The sequence below is a fragment of the Filicampus tigris genome, chromosome 7, assembly GCF_054856515.1.
Source record: "Filicampus tigris isolate MCC_2025a chromosome 7, RoL_Ftig_1.0, whole genome shotgun sequence".
Taxonomy (NCBI): Eukaryota; Metazoa; Chordata; class Actinopteri; order Syngnathiformes; family Syngnathidae; genus Filicampus; species Filicampus tigris.
In genome coordinates this window covers 20,166,651-20,189,348 of record NC_141223.1, presented here as the reverse complement: position 1 = coordinate 20,189,348, position 22,698 = coordinate 20,166,651, and the positions used below count along the sequence as shown (strand labels likewise).

Sequence of the window (22,698 nt, the reverse complement as noted above, 5' to 3'; positions counted from 1 at the left end):
TAAAAAAAAAAAAGAAGAGTAGTCAGAAAAGAGAATGAGGCCAAATTTGAGCAATTTGATGTTCCCTGCAGCCAGCGTGGACCGGCGTGTCTCCCTTAACAGTGCTTAATCATGCATTAGAGTGAGCTGTAACCCGCCCAGAGTGCTTAGGTGGGGAAGCAAATGAAGGGCCTGTTAATCATATTTGCATCCCCATGGCAACCGCCGTCCTCGCCATTTGCATCAGGCCCGCTCGCAGGTAAAAAGCAACATGTGAGTTTTTGTGAGTCGGGAAGCGCCGCACTTTGGCAACACTTAAGCAAAGACAGACAGACAGAGAATGAGACTGAGAGTTCTGGAAAATATTTTTATAGAGCTGCTTGCCTTCTAAAATAGGAGATTTCTCCACAACTGAGTGAAATTGTGTGTAACGTATCCGCTGACTGCAGTGTATGACACTCCACGGAATTCCAGCTCTGTTTATTTTGAATGGCACAGCAGCAAGTCAAATATGTCTGGCTCTTAAGATATCTTTAGCAAACTGAGTTCCTGATGAATTTGTGCTACAAGTCATTTTGGCCAATCGGAAGCCTGATGAAAGTCATTACTTACATTAAAAAATAAAAATGAATAGTAATAATAATAATAGCAACAACAAAAACAGCTAATTTTAATCAGATTTTGGCTTTATGTGGCCCTTAAGGTATTTTGACACTGTTTTCAAAAATGTCCTTTTTGTAGCACATCAGGTTTTTGAAATATTTTCATTTTTTGTTAGAATTTTGACCAATAAGAGTTGTAATTTATAGCTCTGATGTTTCAGAAAAAAATTCCAACTGTTGCTGAATCTAACTCATAATTCATACATATTACTAAATATATTACTATAGTACTTTGTGCGTCTTCTTTTTACTAATATTATTGTTATTGTATTTTTTATTATTGTTGTTACTATTATAGTTATTTCAGCTTTATATGCTAGAGAAAAAAAAACAAGGGCTGATTCAGACTGCAAAAGGACAAGTTTACTTGCATGCTGATTAAAAAAATAAGTAAACATCTGTTAATGAGTGTTTTCTTTGCATATCTTAAAACCTCCTTACATGTTATAGTATCGTCGTTGATTTTATTGAGGTGTTTATTGTAATTAATAATGAAATAAATAATGAATAATGATAATATTACAGTATAATATTGCTATTTTAAGAAACATTATTATAAGCTGTTGTGAACTAAGAAACATATTCTATTGATACATGTCTTTTTTATCAAATAAAATGCACAAGACAGTAAAATGAAATGAGATTTAAACACCCAAAATAAACATTTACAGAATCGTTATTCTTACAGAAAACAAATGTTTTTCTGTGTTTGCTGAAAATTGTGTTTTTATTTTATGTCTGTGTAGATTCTCAGCCATTCAAGGGTCTATTTCACAAAGCAGGTTCATCAAACTCTGAGTATAATTCTGATGTCTGAGTTGATCTACTTTGAGATAGGAAACCCTGAGTTTCTGGTTCCAGAACAGCTGATTTGAATCCGTTTACTAAACTCAGAATCTTCACCTGGAGTTCAACGCATGCACCACAACTATTAAAAGACCTCATGAATGGAGCCCAGATTCCCCGAGACACCATGGCAACGACAGAGGGGTGTGGGAGATAAGTGCTTTTCGGGTCAACATACGCGGAAGGTTCAAGTCCTTTGAAATCACAATAATGTAACAGGGGAAAACTGCTTGCTTCTGCCTATTAGCTTTATTTCATTTAGGCGCAATCTAGCGGGGGAGAAGCACACTTGACAGCTGACGAAATATAAAAGCATTGTTCAAACACTTAAGACCTAGGCATAATTTCATGCGGGTACACTGAAAAAAATTCTGGTGGTTGCACAAAATAGAATAATCTGGAGCCAGATAGATTTTTTAAGTAGATGTATATTATTATTATTATTATTATTATTATTATTATTGTTATTATTATTATTACCCTGCCTCAAGACCAAAGTCACCCAGGATCGAATCCAGCACACCTGCAACCATAATGAGGGTAAGCCCTAAAGAAAATGGATGGCTTTATTATTATTATTTATTATAAGTTAACAACTAAATGAACGGCCATATAAGGAGATAATTTTCACACACTGTGAACAAATAACATGCCTATGTTCTGATGAGCATACTGGGCTTCAAATGTTTTCTAGTCTGCTTATTTGGGTTTCAATGAAAATGCTAACAATAGCAGAATGCGATAGTTTGAAATGTGAATGATAATTGTGCTGCAAACGCTGCAGGCTGCCAGCTTGGTCTCGTCTCCAGTATGACACTTGACTCCGCAATGAAATCCAATGCCTGCTCCGTCTTCCGCTTCTGATAGCGTCGCTCGGCCTCCTCCCTTGATGACCGCAACAGGTTTCCAAATTGATTTTCCTCTTAGCTCCGCCCTGTCTGCTCCCACCATTTATTTTGTCCTGTCACTGATCCAATCCCCCCGCTCTGCATGTCGTCTGCCCGGCGACTTCCTCATCACCCCCTGCCGCCATCAATTACCTGACCGCCCACTGTTACATGTTAAATGCAACCATCCTAACTTTGTCGCCCACCACCCGCCTGCAACCTAACGATCAGCTCGTTTTTCTGCTGCCGTTGTTTCCCGGTGGGGCTGCATAATGGATGAGATTGAGCTACAGTCCAATTAATGATTAGCTGCACACAGCTAGGCGAGCGGTGCTCATCATGTGACTGATTGGTTTTCATGGAAAAAGGAACGATTCTTGACACATTTTGCCGTGATTCTGGTAAGCTTGGACTGGGCTAATGTGTGCACAGAACTACTCTTATTAATGTCACTTCCTCTTTGCTTAAGTCTGGGTAATGACCATATTATGGTAATGGTTGTAGTGTAGAGTACACAAACTGTGTACTGGATACATAATTAAAGTCTACACACAGACGCTGTTTGAGGGAAGTGTCTTTAATATTCAGACACATCCCACATTTCAAAGGCTAATCGCTTTGCTCGGCTGTGAAATAATGTTCAGTGGCTTCTGTGTTTATTAGAGTTTTTCTTTAAACGGATAGATGTGATATAATAATGATTCAAAATCTCCATAATACATGCCTCTGTGCATCTCACCTCCAGTCTATCCGTCCTCATCAGTTTTTGCGCGGCGGTGGCGACCGGTACGGGGACGCTGGCGTTGCTGGTGAGCAGTACAGGGGCGCTGGGCAGGATCTCGGCAGGCATCAGGCCGGGCGACACGGGGCCAAGGTAAGGGTTGAATGCCGCGGCCGCACCGCCGTTGGCGTTGGTCGCCAGGCCGGGCGTGACTGAAAACATGGGCTGTAACGAAAAAGAGGGTCTAAGTTAAAGATTTGATTGATTCCAATCATATGCAAAGTCATTATATTCTGGTTAAAGCAATAATATCTAATATTTGTACCTCAATTATTTAAAAAATATATTGTGATGATCGACCCGCTTTCGTAGGGAATATAGCTTCAGTGTCAAAATTAGATCACTTTAATCATCTGGAATATTGATGGACCAGCCAGGACACCCCGATAGTGTATGAGCACAATGATCGTACAGCATCAATCCACACCATACCATCAATCCATATCATATCACATAATACGATACCGTAGCATGGTACCCATCCCATACCATACCCTAGGCCTTTATCACTCTATTTGAAACATGCCATAGCATAACATTAAAAACCATTATACAATGCCTGCCCTACCACCTTATCATCATACAATACCAAACTATAGTATATATCACACAAAATCATTTACCATGTATTATCATACCATTAAACCAAACCATATCATACCACCTTTTATACGAAACCATATCATACTATTCCATGCACTATCATCATGCTATACCAAACCTTATCATCATACAACACATTAGCAAGGACCCAGACTGCCCCCAAATGTTCACATTTTGCCTCTAAAATTTGAGACGGACACTTCTGCTCCACACTTCAGCACAGTTAGGCAATCAACGATCATTGCACAAAAGAGCTGTTGCCAACTGACGTTAAATCCAAAAGAAAAAGAGAGGAGGCAAATACCAAAGAAGAAGAAGGCCGGCCAATGTATTTGAGAGCAGTGGGGCTAAATAACATATTAGAGTACCGTATTAAATTTAGACTTAGATCATATTAGATTTTCATTTATTTGAACACGTATGCGGAAGAAGAATATTGTGTGTGAAAAGGGGGGTCTTATCTACAGATCACTCTACAGGTTTCACATAATTCTTGTAACATAATTCTTGTAAACAATGTGAAGTGGACTATTACTGCTTACTTTCTCCCGAATAAATCTAAAGTACCAGAGGACACAAATTCTGAAAATTCTCGTTTTATGATGAAACGGTCATGGTGAAAAAAGGCAGGAAATTCGTGTTTTCGGGATGGGCCCGTGAATGATCAGTAAAACAGTGAAAATGAAAGGACGTGTTAAGACTTTGCAAGTTGATTTAAAACGCATCCTGAAATAATAACTTAGCCGCTGTTCTCTTCGTGAAAATTAAGTTAGTCTGGAGCCCTGCATTAGCATTCATCCCATCCATTATCTATACCGCTTATCCTCACAAGGGTCACGGGGACTGCTGGAGCCTATCCCAGCTGTCTTCGGGCAGGGGACACCCTGAATTGGTAGCCAGCTAATTGCTGGTCACACAGAGACAAACAAACTCACAATCACACGTAGGGGCAATTTAGAGTGTCCAATCAACCTACCATGCATGTTTTTGCAATGTGGGAGGAAACCGGAGTACCCGGAGAAAACCCACGCAGGCACGGGGAGAACATGCAAACTCCACACAGGGAGGCCGTAGCCGGGATGGAACCCACGACCTCTGAACCGTGAGGCGGACGTGCTAACCAGTTGGCTACCGTGCCGTCTGCATTAGCATACCTTATGTATTGTATTATACCTTATCACAATTCCGATCTATACCATAATACAGAACTATATCATAGAGGGCTGTCACCATCAAGTCTTGTTAGAATCGATTATTGTATTGAATATTTCACTGAATAATCAAAGTAATCAGATGGCTTTGCAGTAGGATGGTACGTTTATGCGCCCTGGTAATGTTGGTGTGCATGATGTAATTGGTGCTGGCAAAGCCTCAGGGCAAAAAGATTTTGTCAAATCTCTAACTATATATTTTGGTCTATGAGATGAAGTGACATCAGAACCACAGTTGTAATTTTGTTGGCTAAAACAACACACTTGAACGTTGAACTTTATTTCAGGATGCCGTAGTGCTTTTGATGTCGGCAGCAACAGTTTGTGGTGGCAATATGAATATAAATGCCCCAAACACAGTCTGGAAGACAAGTCAAGTCAGCTATTATGACGCAACACACTGCCAGGAACAACTTCAAAATAAAAGTTTTCCAAGGCATTGATCTCCATATATTATTTGGTAAGGTCATGTGTCATCTTCCACACCGCTTATCATGTACAGGGTAATGGGCGAAAGGCAGACAGACTACACCCTGAACTGGTCACCAGCCAGTCGTAGGGTACACACAGACACCGTCACTGAGTGGGAACCCACACTGGACCACACTGGCCGCACACAACCCAAACATGTGTACCACTACATCATTCAGCGACTTATTTGGTAAGGTAAGCTTTTATTTCATTTTATTTCATGTTTATTTTTTATTTTGAAATTGGCCTGTTACTTTACTATTACTGTCATGCATAGCATGAACAAGTATTGGTGCAGTTAGCCTGACTTCTTTTCCCTGACGGTGTACGTGTAAATAAGCGGGTACTAGAGGCAGAAAAAAGGGCTGTAGCATTTTTTTTTTTTTTTTAACCGAGGTACCAGAATTACTCAATGACTCATTTCAGCCCTAAACTATACCATACTATCCCGTCAAAAAAACAAAAAGCCTTTTTCCCTTCATTGACTTTTCTTTAATTTCCAAACTCCATTAACATTGTTTTTTATCCGCAGGAGTAACCCTTATTTTGTGTTGGGGTCAAAATTGACCCGTTTTGAAGTTTAGGTACGTAAAAAGTACCATTTACTTTTTTTGTACCGGAATGAGGCTTCATCTTATCCTCAGACACAACTATTTTAACGCAACAAAATTAATTTTCACCATTTTAACAGATTCTAAAGGTCTAAAAAAAAAAAGTGACATTTGTGGTGTTGTGGGTCAAATTTGACCCATCAGTTAATACTGGCTGTTTAAAAGCTGTGGGTTGCTCTGTGGATCAAATATGGCTCGACATGCTCCACAATAGACAGACAGACAGACAGACGGAGACACGCACACACACACACACTAACATTCTCGTAAATTATTGTTACACGTGCACTCACACATACTCAACGCACATGAACTCAAGCTTTCTTGCAGCATTTTAAATAAATATAAACATTGGCATATATAAGCAGGGTTTGGGTGAGATATTATCAGTTGCGTTCTGTTGGAACTGTAGTCTACATGAGCAAGAGGCGTACAGTTTATGAGGGGCTGGATCATATCTTTGGTCTTGACAGTCAGTGATACTGAAGACAGAGAGGAAAGCCAAGCTGAGGAGGATGTGGATGAGGACAAGGTTCAGTATGACCCTGAACAAGACTACACATCTGATGAGGAGGACCCAGATTTCACAGATGCTGAAAGAAAGTTCTTCCAGTCAAGGAAATATGACATTTCATGGTCATCAAGCCCTCTAGACACCCAATACAGGGCACCAGAGGAGAACAACCTCAAAATGACTCCAGGGCCTACTAGAAACGCTATGTCGCATGCCCAAGACATTAAGTCCACGTTTGCGCAGTCGGTTTCCACAACCTCTTCAGAAGATCCTGCTTGAGCTGCCCAACATGGAAGGGGGAAGAGTGTTTGGTGATAGCTGGATGGCATATGAACTAGGCAGGGGATTCCAGGGGGAACAAGAAAAAGAGGTGACGGTCCTGCCCCTCCAACAAGGACAGGAAAACCATTGCCACATGCCACACATGCAAGAAATGCATTTGAGTGAAATGAAAGGAGCACACGTCTATAAGCATCACATACTCTCATTCGTGCATGTAAGCAACGCACACACACACACACACACACACACACACACACACACACGTCCCCCCCACACACCCTCACACACGTTTTCAGTTTATGGTTTAATTTCTATTTGCATTTGCAATTCTGTTTAAAATGAAGTTGTTTTTATGACAAAGAAATTACTTTTTTGTCTTTATCCTTCCATAAATCTATACGGGTCAATTTTTGAGCACTAACACCACAGATGTCACTATTGTTGATTATTTTAAATATAAAAAAAAATGAATAAAATAATTTTTGGAGTCGAGTTACTCTAATATTTGTTTAAGATGTGGATAATATAATTACAAATTTTATCACTATAGGAAACATAATTCGTGAATTTAAACAGTTTTGGTAATTAAACACGAGTGGTACATTGTAAGATAAAATTTCTGTGGAGCCAAAAAATACAATTTTAAAACATTGTGGCCATGGATATGAATAAACACTAAGTTAGCTATAAGTTGAAAAACAATATTGAATGATAACTAGTGTTTTGATGAATTTTCAGGCCGAGTTAAACCATGGGTCAATTTTGACCCGCAAACTAAAGACGTGGGCAGCTTTCTAACACATTTCAAAGGGTAACACAGGGAAGGTGGGATGAAAACAAAAGAGAAATGTGCTGGAATATCCATCCATCCATTATCTATACCACTTATCCTCACAAGGGTCAGGGGCGTGCCGGAGCCTATCCAGCTGTCACCGGGCAGTAGGCGAGGGACACCCTGAACTGGTTGCCAGCCAATCCCAGGGCACACAGAGATAAACAAACATTCACACTCACAATGACACCTAAGGCCTAAAAATTTAGAGTGTTCAATCAACCTACCATGCATGTTTTTGGAATGTGGGAGGAAACCGGAGTATCCAAAGAGAACCCACGCAGGCACGGGGGAGAACATGCAAACTCCACACACGAAGGCCGGGGCCGGAATCGAACCTACAACCTCTGCACTGTGAGGCGGACATGCTAACCGGTCGCCCACCGTGCCGCTGCTGGAATATGAATGAGAAACATCTTTTTTTCTACCATTGTTATTCTGCAACAGGCAGCCATAATACGCTGCAGGTTTTCCCTTCACGTTCTTGACCTGGACCCCAGTCTAAGAGATGTCCCTTGAAATGCTGCCAACAGGACACAATGAGTAATAGAGCATCGGCGGCAGCCAGGGTCTGGCCACTTACAAAAACTCCTTGCTTCTCTCATTAAATTGTGAAAACTGGCATGAAATCTGTAGTATTTCCAGCTCTGCCTTCAGGAGCATCGGGAGAATTAAATCTTATCGCAAGGGGCACTTGAAAGGTGGATTTGCAACCCTCAAGGTGCACTGATAGGAAGCCATAGCTCAAGGTTTGACTGGAGCAGACATGATGTCATTGAAATGAAACTCAGTCATGTGGCTTCATCAGTGCATTCATATCATCTGCTAAATATTTTCAAAACTCTGCTCACGGCCATTTCTGGAATATCTTTTTACTGTGATGTTTTGCAAAAATATAGAAAATGCTTTCATGCAGTTGTATTAGATTCATTCACACCGTGTGCCTTTTCACAGTCCTTGCCATCACTGCATCGATGTGTGTCACAGCAATCCACAATCGATTGCACAACTCAATTTTAAGATCAAAGATAAACATTACATTTTATAAGCAAACACTTTGAGGGGATGATCAAAGTGAGGCAGCCAGGTTTTTTTTTTTTTTTTCAAATGATGAAATATCAAAAGGATTTGAAGCACAGGTTACGTCCGTTCTCGACAGCGTTTGGCTGACTCGGACCGACTGGGACCCCGTGGGACCATTAAATATGCAGAAGTTGGGCACTTAATTGTCATGTATTTCTTTGTATCATTGTCTTTTTTTTATCTCTTTTATAGCTTTTTTTAATATCTCAATTTATGTTGGCAACCATGTGGAAGGTAAAATAAAAATTTATTGCACAGCGTGGAGCATGATTCCCTACTGTTCATGACAATATGAGAATAAACAGTTGGAATCTGAATCTTGAATCACAGCAGAGATTTTAATTGGCTAACGCTATTGTAGGGAGGAATAATGAGTTTACAACATGTTTATTTTATTGGTTGCCTGTCCCCATATGTTGGTATGCACTTTGCTAAATTATACGAGATACAGAGTAATTTATTGCTAATTATTTTGCGCACCGAGCTATGTCTTGCGCATCCTTGGGGTCCCCAGGTTGAGAACCCTGCAACAGCGGATGATACAGGGAAAGCTTCAAAATCCACAACAGACAGACTAAAAGCAGACAATTCCTCAAAAGAACAGTGTTGTCCCACACGTTGCCCCCTTTTTACACAACAATGGTGTGTTTGCTCGACTTTGTAGTGCTGTCTGTCCTCACTCTGCCATCCTATCTCCTACACTTGACCCGCTTGTCTTCTTTCTCCCTTCGTTTATCTCTTGTTGCCTCGCTCGTGTGTTCTGTCCTTCTCTGTCTCTACCATCCTCTCTTTTCTCTCACCGTGACACAAACAGAGAGAAGGCTTGGCGTCCCCACAGAGATCTATCACCTCTTTAAACCTTTTCATGGTTTGCACTGTTCCTCTCCAAAGGGGCTTTCCACTCGATGCCGGTGATAAGCTTTTGATAAGTGTACGTGTGTGTGTTGTGTGCAAGCATCTTATAAATCATGTAGCCTAAGCCTTAAACTTAAAGGAGACATTATGAATTTAAAAGAGTTCCCATGTGTCTTAATAAAATGTCTGTGACATGCTTTCATTAAAATACTCCAAGGATCAAGAAATATAACACACTGTACACACCATATTTCTTGTCTTGCTAAAATATAGCCTGTGAGCAAGTGAGCGGCTGTGTTCCACACCTTGTATATATTGTTATTACAATGGTGAGCCTGGTTTAGTGCCTCCGCATAATACTTTTTCAGACAGTGTAATCAGGCTGTGACTTGAAAGTGGCTCTTGAGCGTCACCTAGCCTAGCTGATCATGTCATGGGTAGAGAAACTTGGTGTGGGGTTGGTCTTATTAGGAATGGGAGATATATTGTCATCGTACTGATATCTAGTTATGAACATTCAAGATATTCATATCCAAAATTGAGACGATATCAGTCATGTGGACATTTCACGATAGCGCTACATGCAGCTCAGGCTAAACAACCGCATCCCTCCTTTCACGTTTGCTGTCGATTGACAGCTACTGTCAACCAATGACAATCATCTGAGAGACTGTCATAAGACAGCGAGATACAGCCGTGCATCGTCAAGACATAGAAATACAGTGTAGTACACATATATTGTGTTTTACAACAATATTTAACCATATTTATAATTTCATTGGATAAAATAGCGAAGCTTGTGTCAAAAATGTGCGAGCCGTGCTTGCATTGTTGGGCTATTCAATGGAATGGGAACGAATCTTGCTTTTCATACGATCCACACTTATCAACCTCTATTTCTCAAGCAACTTGTATTGTTCCTTAACTGACTAACTGTATTTATTGCTGACTTTGTTAATGTTGAGGACTGTCAGTAAGCTCTAATTAAAACACTAGACGTTCCACATCCGTTTGGACTGATATTTAGCTTTTCCTTTAAAACAAACAAACAAAAACGTTTAGTTCTCACTAAACGCAAACTTATATCGTTATTGAGATATCTGGCATGAATATCAACATCTTAAAATGTGTCCGTATAGCTCCAAATTAGTTTTTTATGTAAATGAATGATGTACAGCTGACACATTTTCAGAAATAGGCAGATAAAAGCAGATTTACTCGGTTGTGGGCGGGCACTCCAGAGATCCAACAATTTGTACACAAGTAGCATAATTATGCCTTATGTCTCCTTTAAATTTAAGAGTGCAGATGGTGTGACACTTCTCCTCCTGCTTTCTTTGACCATTCATCACCTTGAAGTGATGAAGCGAATTTACACGCGTGTGTGTTTGACGGGATCAATTTGTGGGCGTGTTCATGGTGTGCTAAGGCTGTCACTAGCCTAATATTAAAAGGGCAAGAGCTCCTCGCTAATGAGGACATTCAGTCTCAAAAGACTAGGAACTCATGGCCAAAAAAAAAATGATGGCATTATAACAGCTCACACTATTCTGGGACAACATTTTGGAGCCTGTCTGTCAATCTTAGCTCGGGGTCGTTCTTAAGGTGTTTAACTCAGGTTTTACCAAACTTTTCCGAGCGTGTCTTATGAAAGCCCCTGTTTTGTAAGGCTTTTAGTAGTATAATAGCGGGTGTGTGCTTGTGTTACCACGGGCTGCAGCTGGGTGCCAGGCATCATGGCGTTTGCAATCTGCATCTGCTGGGCCAGCATGGCCATGTTTTTCTGCTGGATGAGGTTGTTCCTCCCGTTGATCTCCAGTTGGGTCTTCAGGTGAGGTGGGGGGTGAAGGTACTTGCAATTCTCCCGGGAACAGCGGCCCTGTTGGAGAAAAGGGTGGAGAGAAGGTGCGTGAGAGCCGCAAATAAAGAAGAAAAAGAAGACGAAAGCAGCATATAATAGGGATTGATCTGACATCGCTCCTTGCTTTGGTTTTGAGAAACACTTTTTTAAACCCTCTTTGCGACCTAAGCTCTCTACTTGGTGTTTTTCTCTAATCTCTTTAAGCCCTCAAGATGACAAAGTAGCTCCAAAAGCAGATAACACAGAGCTACAGTATCTGTCGAACAGACTGTAACACAATACTGTCCACGCAAATACTCCAAACGTTGTACAGTTCACATCTGGTCAAAAATAAGACTTTTGCTTGAAAAAGAAAGACAACTTGAATTCGCAGAAAATTCTTTCTTGGAAAATATGTATTTTGTTGTAAAAAAAAAAAGAAAGAAAGAAAAATAACAGCGACAATTCATAACAGAATGACTTTATTCTCGAAAAATTATTATAATATGATATTTCTTGAAAAATACTCACTTTTTTAAGAAATGTAAAAATGAAAAATAATGTAATTTAATATTGTAAAAATCACATTATTTTTTTTCCTGAAAGTTATTTCAGGAATAAATTCAAATTATTTTCTTCTCTAAAAAAACACATGTATAATTTCGAGAAAATAATGATTACAATCTTGAATAAAATGACTTAATTTTCATATCACAGACTTTTCCCCTGGTAGTTTTTTTCTGTGTCCCTGTTAGTGCTGTCACTTGCTAGGCAGACTATTTTCTTGTTTTTAGATTGTACATCAATTAACATATTTTTGCAGGTATATGACAACTGAGAAAGGGGCAAGCGAGTCTTCATCATTCATCAGTAATTGAAGTCCCTGTAAAATGAATAAATGTATTCTGAATTTAACACACCATGTTGTTAACAATCCTTCCATATTTGAATGATTATTTTTTTTAATGGCTATGCAAAATGAGGGGCTCAAAATCATGAAAAAGCCTTTGTCTCTGCTCTCAAACGCTGTGGGTATGTTTGCTGAGTGTGTAAAACTACATCCGCAGAAAACTATATGCTAGTTGTCTAGCCTATACCTACACATACCTACATGTTTGAATCCAGAACTGGGCGTTGCATATTTCCAGTCTGCATATTTAATCAACCCAAGTGGTCCCAGTCGGTCCGAGTCAGCCAAATGACGTAGAGAACGGACGTAACCTGTACCACGTCACAGGCACTACTGACACGCGGCAGAGTTGTATTAAACAATAAAATATCCACGTCACAATGAACCGTTTCTTGAATTAATACACATTAACGAAGTATTTCCTTGGTTTAGCAATACGCTTTGAAAATCTTCCAGGTCGGAGCGAAATCGTGAAGAAGGCGGATATGACGTCATCGAGCCACGTCTCTGACATGCCGGCTGTGAAGTGTGCTCATCGTGTTTTTTCTTCAGATTCATTTAGTTTCTTCTTTAATTAACCGATAAAAACGAGCTAGCAATACTTACCGACAGCTGGTCATTGCCATTTTCAGAGTCTGAAGGCGACGCGGCTGATGTCACCCATGCAGTGGGTCAAAGGACCAGCTCACGAAAATATTGAGTTTTCTTTTTTTTAGGCCTTTTCATTACGTTTTTTTTCCAAAGTAATCATTGGAATCTCATTATTTGTACTTGTACTCCTTCTTAAAAGGGGACATTTTTTTTTGGTGTCCCTTCCACAAAAACCCACCTTGTTTTTTAGTTACAGCGTGTGTTTCTGATAACATTTTAAACAACTTTCTCTGGGGGCAACAATGTAGAAAATAAAACTGAAATGCGCCTGCTGTTGCGAGAAATGAATTTGTTAATGAGCAAAAACATCTAAGAAACACACATACAGTCCTCACTATCTGTCAGCTTATAGAATTTCAATAGCAAACTGCTGAGAGGCAGCGCGAGTCGATGATAGATGCTTAATGATGATGATGCTCCATCATCAGTAGGTGAATGAGGAGTCAGTGTGGAGCGCTTTGAGCGCCTTGTAGGTGGAAAAGCGCTGTACAAGTGAAAGCCCATTAACCATTTACAAACAAGGCCTGCTGAATCATGATCGACCCCCCTCCAATTGAGACAAGTGTCAATATTTGCCATCATCTCGCAGCATAAGAGGACGAGGCAGGATGTGTTCCTGATTGGTTGGAATAAACACACGCCTCATCCAGCCGTCGTGCTCCTTTAACGTTATGGAGACAGGAGGGAGCAATTTGTGACTGGCTTCTCCACGCCGAGGGTCATTACATCCACCCGGCTGCCCTGAGGGGAGAGGCAGGGAGATGGCGAATGCAATTTGCGCTCTCATAATGCCGACTGAACTCCCCCAAAGAGATGTAATATCTTACTGCTGCCCTTTTATTCCCGTTCCCTATCACATGCATGCAGATATGCGCGGTGTTGAATACAGACGAGAATGGCTGCGGTGTTGTGATCCAGCATGTTCACGCATTCATCCGGCTCCCCATTACTCTTGTATAGAGGGACGCGCATAGCAGAGCACCAGCTCCCATGGGGAATTAAAGGTTGCCTGTCACGCCACTGCTTATCTTCTTCAGATTATGTCCACCGCGCCTCAGTGTGACACCTGCGAGCGAACACGTCGACTCACGCTCGTCCTTTGTATTTCCTGGCTCCCAGCCTGACTACTCTGCCTAGTGACAGCGCGAGGAGGCACTTTGCTGTGGAGAATGTCAAGAGTTCTCCTGGCGTCGTCATTGGCTCAGAGCGACGTGGCGTTCTCACCCGGCCAACACGGGCCCGTAGGCGCATATTACCAACACCTCCGGTCCTGCTCGCTTCGTATTTGCTGGCTGCAGTTATTGATCGCCGCTAATTGGTTAATGGCTTTTGATTTTCACGGTTCATTACCCCCGTGGGTGGCTAGATAATAGCATGTGACATGTCTGGATTTGCTGTGTCCACTCTTGTAACTTTCGCATATACACGACCTGGTGATCATAATTGTACAACAGCCACTAAAAAGTCTTATCATATATAAAAACAAGGTGTGTCAGAAAAGGACTGATGTTCCGAAACGCTACACTCATTAGTAACTAGTAACGAGGCCCCAACCGTTATTACCTCTTTTATTTATTTACTTTTTTATTTTTGTAGACATACACATAACACATGACAAAGACAAAGACTCCCACCCTATAAAAATTCAGCAAAAAAAAAATGTCTAAAATAAATATATATATGTCTCTCAGATAAATCGTTTGTGGAATAAGAATAATCCACACATTTTTAGCCATTTCCGGGGCGCCCATTTTGTCACTTCTGTCAACTGAAAATGCTGCTCATTGGTAACGACCAATCATGGCTGACCTGTTTTCTGAAGCTTTGCCATGATCAGTCGTTACCTGAGCCCTGAGCAGTTGTGATGTCATTTTCAGTCAACAGTGACAAAATGGCCGCCCCCTGAGATTGCTAAAAAGGGGTGGATTTTGCTGCTTAACTCATATTAATCAGAATGCCACGTTTCAACTAGTGGGCCTGCTGGGAACATATTCTTGAAAAAAATATGTTTGGGTTGACTTTCGCTTTAAGGCAAAGCTAATCGATTGCTGAGAACTGCTCAGTATGATGCAGTGTAGTTACCCATTAATGCACACAACAACCACTGACTGATGTCTTCTCACAAAAAAAATGAAAAAAATAAAATAAAATAAAAAATAAATGTGTATGACCGAAGGAAGTTGTGCAGCTGGCCAAGTCTCTCTAAAGATAGATAGCACTGTCAAGACATTATCTGGGTGATGTATTTCCATTAGCATAGAGGTGGAATCGATTATTAGCATGCTTGTTAGCTCAGTGCATTTTATCCGCTACATTCCCAAAAGGTCAGTCACCCAGACGTGTCACAAGCAGTTTCACTATTTCTATTAAATGCTACTGTTTTTGAATGTTGTATTTAATACTGCTTCTCAAGAATATCAATGTTGGTCAATTGTTTTTGTGTTTCTTCTGCCCTCGGAGAGTAGACTGAGCTTCCACACTAATCTCTGGAGCGCACATTGCCACGGACTCCTACTCATCGCTATCACCACATCCTCCCAATCAAATTCGCAAACACGCAAGCTTAGCGTCAATAGCGGCAGCGGGAAGTGAAATGAAGATAAGTACAGGTTATTTTCTCTTGGTTAGGTTCAATTTTAATCAGCAAAGTTGCTGCCATGTTAAAAGGCGATGTTAGGAAAAAATCTGTTCCGGTACATCCATGTTCTATAGCCAAAATCGTTCTGTAAATGCAGTAAATATCACATTTTTCAACATAGATAGCAGCTTATATAGAGGTGGGGCTTATAGTCCAGAAAATACGATAAATGGAAAATTCAATTGAACAATCATGTATTTGGATAAAAATAAAATACATATTTTGGTTTGTTTTTGTATTTTTGGTTAAAGAAAAAACGAATATGAATACACAAGAAAAAAGAACACATTTAAAATGAACTTAAAAATGAAAGATCAGCTGATTTTTGTTTTTATGAACTAAACATTTTAACTTAAATTGTATGTGTGCATAGCAGCAAACTGTATTTTTCGCCCTTTAGAAAAATTATCAAATGAGATTTTGGGCTATGATTTTGGTAAGATAAAATTTATTTTGAAGTTGGCCTTCTCACTGCATTTTCCTGTCATGTATAGAATGAACAAATGTGGTGGCTGGCTTGACTGTTGTCCCAAACTTGGAATTCAAGTGAGCAGCACTGAAAAAAAATATCCATGACGTAATTGATTAATCGAAGCCGACTCGACTATCATCACCATAGCATCGACTACAAAAATGTCTAGTCGTTCAACCCCTAAGATTTATCCTAATTTAGTTTGTTTTTTTTATCATAGATCATAGTATATTACTAATCATCTTATATTGCAGTGATGTCATCACCTCAACAGCTCGCTGCCATTATGTGGCCATATTTACACGGTAACAGGAGAGCACTCTGGTAATGTCACCATGCAATTTCCAACTTCTAAAGTAAACAAAATACTCTGTTTGGTGCTTCTACACCACAGTGAGGCCGCTCCCAGTGCGGCGTACAAGTAGCATGAGTACACAAACATAACAGTCATGCCCGAGCCCCTAATTTTGATTTACACTACATTACTTGCATTCCCACTGCTGCAGTATCACCATATCATGTTGGGCTGGTTATGACCTTGGGCTTAGTATGAATCCCATAATCCTCTTTTGAATGGGACTTCGGCATCATCAAGAAGAGTGTCGAGAAAGTAGCGTGGGGACTGCACAATAGTCAACTTCTCTTTACTTACTGCTTTGTCACTGCTGAGTTTTGCGCTTGTGGAATCCCCTCTTGAAAGAATTCCACTCAGACTTGCAGGAGAGTCGAGAAGAAAGAAGTCAGACAGACAGAGAGAGACTGACAGAGACAGATAGCAAGACAGATGCAGAGAGCTCCTTTCTTATTAATATTAATCATAGGCGTCTGTCTGCATGTTCAATACATCCTCCAAGGGATGTCTTGTGCATCGCAGGGCCTTCTGCGCCCTCGCTCCCGTGATCACGTATTGATTCCTCTTAATCGTATTTTCAACAATGACTCATTTCAACTCAAGATCACGTAATCCAACAGTCTCTAGCAGTGTTTTTTGTGTGTATGTTTTGGGTTTTGGAGCAGTTTTTGTGAGCAGTTTGTCAAAGGCTCAATCAGGCCGACTGACAGTAAGCCCCCTCCCCCCCGAAAAAAACGCTTCTTAATTCCCTCCTGAGGACACCTCCCCTTCCTTCCAGATTCTGACATCAAGCATCCATCCGGGAGGCGCCATCTGCTTGGGCGAGAGGGAGCCATGATGAGAAAAAGCAAGAGCAATTTTTCCATTGCCTCAGAGACACCCCCAAATACATCCGCTCAACTTGCCCACCCCTAAACTTATCTTCACGTTGCAATCAGTCATGTCAACTGGTGTGCAAACCCCGTGGCCTAAAAATATCCATTCATCCATTATCTATAGCACTTGTCCTCATTAGGGCCACAGGTGAGCTGGAGCTGAATTTGGGTGAGAGGTGGGGTACACCTTGGACTGGTCGCCGGCCAATTGCAGGGCAAATTTAGACAAACAACAAATATCAAGATAAACAAATTGTTCACTTTTGTATATCACCATTAAGTCTAAAAGCCAACGTCTCTTTCTATCAAATGTGGAACATCCTTTTGTACATTGTAGTATAATAGCTAAGGTTATTATAGTTCACGAAAACTCACAAAATAACTGAAAATAAAACTGAAAAAAAAATTGTTAACAAAATAAAATAAAAGTGAAAATGCTTTTTCAAAAACTCTATCTATCTCTATCTGAAATGACATCTTACGTAAAACTAATTAGAGCGATACAGTGATCCCTCATTTATTGTGGTTAATGGGACCAGAACCCGGCGCGAAATATCATCTGACTTATTATTATTATTAGGATTTTCTTATTATTATTATAGATTATTATAGAATATTATTATTATTTTATATGATATTTATTGTACATATTGGGGTTTTATATTGGGGAGATTTGCGCCTCTGTCACGCTGTTGCAAACGCCCGACATGGTTCCCACACTAAATATTTGTTACACAATCAATTTAACTTTAAAAATGCAAAATGAAGAATAAATACCAAGCTGCAGACTGTGAAAAGAATTGAGCTTCAACTGCGGCAGCAGACGGTACGTTCGCTAATAACTACGTTAAAGTTTTAATTTTTTTCATAAAATTGACTTACCTTAACTAGAATGCCGTAGTATATTTTATACAAAGGTACAATCCTGCACATTTAAACGCTTGTCGTCGTCGTTGTTGTGAAAAGTGAAAGTAAAAACGGGCGCTTCTTTTTTCCTTGCTTCTTCTTCTTCGTTCCCTTTGTTGCCTCCTACTTCTTTTAAAAACAAAGAAGAAGCACGGCCGCCGGAGGGAATCATGCCGTAATTTTATCTTCGCACAATGACATCAACAAAGTCCTTTGGATAAAATGCAAAGCGGGATTGTAGTTAAGGTAAGATGTTTTACAACCTAAGACAAAACTAACAAACACTTTCACACTTTATTTGGCGATGTCTAAGTCGTCCGTGACCGCTGCGCTCACGACTTATAAACAGAGCTGTTGTACTGTATTATCCGATTTTTACAAAACCTTATTATATAAAAACGCATCATTACAAATACGGAGGAGAAAGTATCCGGCTTGACTCTGACTAAATCAACGGCACATTCGAATAACGTTATGAGTTTCTGAACATAATGTTGTTTGTTTCGTCGTCATTGTCGCGCTGAGCACGTTTGTGCTTTTCGAGTGTCTGAGCGCCCTCGCTCCGCTCAAAACTTGTAAACATCAAAAGTGCTGTTAGCTTGTTGGTGTGGACGAGACTAGCGAGAGGCTGCGATGATGCGCACCCAGTTAGCTCACAGTACACAACAGTACAGTACACAAGTGGAAAAAGTAAATCCACTTGTGCTCTTGTTGGTCGAGCTCGCGCTGGGAACCAGTCACCTCCTTTTATGAGTGCCTACGGGTATGTACAAAGCCACCGAGTCAACTCATATCTTTGAAACAATGCGTCTTTCTGCAATATAGCTGCCGATATGGCTGTGTTGTTTCACTTTTAATTTTTTATGAATGCTTCTGAAAAATCCACAAAAGTTGAAGCGCGAGGTAGCGAGGGATCACTGGATAGTGAAAATGTCCTTCGTTTTCATCTTTTTGTCAATTAAAATCATATATGAGCTTTCGATGTTTCATTTTAAATGTGTTTATTTTGGTATTGCAGAAGGAGATCAAACACTCATTTTACAATTGCAACTTACTTTATTACACAACAATTAGTGACTTTTTTAAATCTTGCACTTGACAAATACTAGTTATTAAAAAAATCTTACCAAAATCTAAAATTAATAAAAACAGAACTAAATTGATTAATAATTATAATTTTTAAAACTCATGAACCTGCTCTAAAAACTAATTAAAATTAACTGCATTTCAAAAACAAAAGTCAAAGCGAAATAAAAAACGACTATAATGAAAAATCCCAATCTATTATAAGCCTGCTAATAGCTGGATCATTTTGATGCTCTGTAATCAGCACAGGGCCAACCACGCCTTTCAGAAAAAAAAAACGGAATCATTCCATACAGAGGCTCAATTTTGTCTCCAAAAGGCAGGTGAAAACTGAAAGAAAGAGGGAATGTGACATTTGACACCATTGCTGCAGTTTGTGGTTAAAAGTAGGTGAGACAGTACTGGTGCCAGCATGCTTTTCATTTCATGGAACAGCCATCTTAAACAAATGGAAAAAAACAAGACAAAGCAAATAGTTCGCTGTCACTGAACTTGCAGTAGAATCTTTCGTGCATACTGGGCACAAAAAGTCTATCTTATAAAATATAAAAGTAAAAAATATCTCTTAAAGCGCTGACTCTTGAATAAGTGCATACAAAAGAATTTGCTTATACGAGCACATTCTAAATCAACAACATAAAATGAAGCACTAACATCTTTAAGCAAAGCAAACTACAGGACAAAAATGTAACGGAATATGCAAAAAGTGTGGCGATTTTAACCCAGGGCTGGACTGGCCGTCAGACATTGCAGGCTGGTGTCCTTGTGGGTGGGGGTGGGGGGCGCAGTCTTCATTGTTGTGGTATTTAATTACCAATTAAATTGAATTTATTCAGACAGACTTTGATAGAACAAACACATACACACCCACCCACACACAAACACACAAGAAAAAAAAAACAATGTACATAGTGTATACGCACAGTATACACGCCTATCTAGCCATACACACATGCTCGCTCTCTCTCTCTCTCTCTCTCTCTCTCTCTCTCTCTCTCTCTCTCTCTCTCTCTCTCTCTCTCTCTCTCTCTCTCTCTCTCTCTCTCTCTCTCTCTCTCTCTCTCTCTCTCTCTCTCTCTCTCTCTCTCTCTCTCTCTCTCTCTCTCTCTCTCTCTCTCTCTCTCTCTCTCTCTCTCTCTCTCTCTCTCTCCTCTCTCTCTCTCTCTCTCTCTCTCTCTCTCTCTCTCTCTCTCTCTCTCTCTCTCTCTCTCTCTCTCTCTCTCTCTCTCTCTCTCACTAAAACTCTGAATGTGGATGGTTTGATAAACAATGATTTCTCAGTTACAGAGGTAAGCATTCGTAGGAATGCACATGTGCACAAGCACGCATGCGGGCTGGTCTAAGACAAAATTCCAGGGCTGATTTTTAGTGGCAGTCCAGTTCTCTGTCGTAGACTAATCAACCATTTTGAAGAATCTCATGTAAATTTTAGTTCATTCCCATGGAAAGTTTCAGGCTGTGAAACTTTTCTACCCAGACTCAAAATGTCAGAACATGTCAATGCTATGCCAAAGTTTATAGATCTCAACCCATCCCCAAAATTCAAACCCAATCCAAAAGCCTTACTTAGCTGTGGTGTGCATAATCATTAGCAGAAGACGCTAATGATGGCGCAAAAGACGCTAATGATGGCGCAAAATCATTAGCTTTTATGCTACTCGTGGACTAGTTTAATTAACTGTTACATGGAGACAGCGCGGCCTCCTTTTCAGATTATTTATTATCATTTTATTCAAAACTTTTTGTAGTTTGTTTTGCTAATGCATTTGATAAAAATACTGCATATATTCTCCTCGTCCTAAGTGATATGAAACCAAAAGCCAAACCTGTCAGTTAGCCTTTATACTCAAGCTCTTCATCCATCTTTCAGCCTTCGTCTTACTTTAACGCACACACTAATGTGTTCCCCATTCAGCATCTATAAAGCTTAGCTTTAGTGAATTGTGTCCCTTACTCAGTGAGCCAAGGAGAGATCACAAAGAGCATTATAGTCGGCTGAATGCAAGAGTGGTGGCCCGTGCTTGTACTTGAAATGGGTAGGGTGCTGGCAAGTGGAGCGCCGCAATCAACAGTTCCAGAATGGAAGAACTGAGCGTTGCGGTTTGTATCATCAAAAGAGATAAAGGCAGCCCTTGAGAAATTCAAGAAAAGTCAACAACAAACTGACTTCTGATTGAACTGACTTGATTGGAAAGCTGAACAACGCTGGTAAACAAGAGCATGTTTACATGATAATACTCTCGTAAAAAAAAATTAAATTAAAAAAAAAATCTATTTCTGTTTTTAACCTTTGAACAGACCTACAAAAATGACTGAAAATGCTGCAATCTACATTCCAGGCCAGTTGTCGAGTCTTTTAAAAACTTTAAAAACGTCATCAGTATTCTTGAAAACTTTGGCAGAGTTTGACTTAAAGAGGAAGTCCAGCCAAACATATTTTTTGCAAGATTATGTTCTATGCAAGTCTACTCGTTGAAACAGGGCATTCTGATTAATATGGAATATAGCAAAATCCACCCATTTTTAGCCATCTCCGGGGGTGGCCATTTTGTCACTTCTGTCAACATAAAATGACATCACAACTACTCAGGGCTCTGGTAACGACCAATCACGGCTGACCTGTTTTCTGAAGCTGAGCTAAAGAGATGGCTAAAAATTGATGGATTTTGCTGCTTAACTCATATTGCACAAATGCAATATCAAGCCGAATGCCGTGTTTCAACTGGGGGGCCTGCTAGGAACATATTCTTGAAAAAAATATGTTTGGTTAGATTTCCACTTGAAGTAATGTGAATTCCTGAAGATGCTTTATAATCACAAACATGGCACTGTGGGCCATCTTTTTTCTTTTTTATTGTGACCTTCTCATTTTCGACAGATGGACATTCCTCCAAAACAGTTATACTCCAGTGTGACTTATATATGTTTTTTTTCTTTCTTATGCATTTTATGGCTGGTGCGACTTGCACTCCGGAGCAACGTATAGTCCGGAAAATACTGTCATTTAAAATGTTCTGGTGTGTACATTTGTATGGGCAAGTTCAAACGCTATCTAATTCCAATCCTGGTGCACATCTCATGGTCTCAGAATGTTTTCACACTTGTGAGAATGGTTTCATTTAACTTTGATAACTCTGACGTTTTCAATGTTTATTGGCGTTATTTTGCAATAACAATAATTATTGGAAAAAAAATGCAATGAAGAGAACAAAAGACTTCCACTTTCGGGTGGTTCTTTAAGTGTATGGTGGCGCTGGCAAGAGCATGAATGATGCTTTGGAGAGATTTTTATGCCCTAGAGATGCCCCAGACCAGGACATACTTTGCATGCAAAGGGGTAAGGTATGAATT

At 40.0% G+C, this 22,698-nt stretch overlaps 1 protein-coding gene across 6 annotated transcripts in view; it reads right to left on the bottom strand.

Annotated features, from left to right (window-relative positions):
* Window positions 1-22,698, bottom strand: part of LOC147145104 (muscleblind-like protein 1) — a 98,467-nt gene that overhangs the window by 14,923 nt on the left and 60,846 nt on the right. For 4 of the 6 annotated variants that reach the window (XM_086035741.1, XM_086035740.1, XM_086035742.1 and 1 more), the window contains exons 3-4: window positions 11,326-11,496; window positions 3,114-3,320 (exon numbers count right to left, since the gene is read on the bottom strand). In XM_086035741.1, the coding sequence (XP_085891867.1) occupies window positions 3,114-3,320; window positions 11,326-11,496 (378 nt within the window). Of the gene's footprint in view, window positions 1-3,113; window positions 3,321-11,325; window positions 11,497-18,237; window positions 18,576-22,698 lie in introns of those variants that run through there. The other 2 variants (XM_086035744.1, XM_086035745.1) reach the window with 2 other exon arrangements.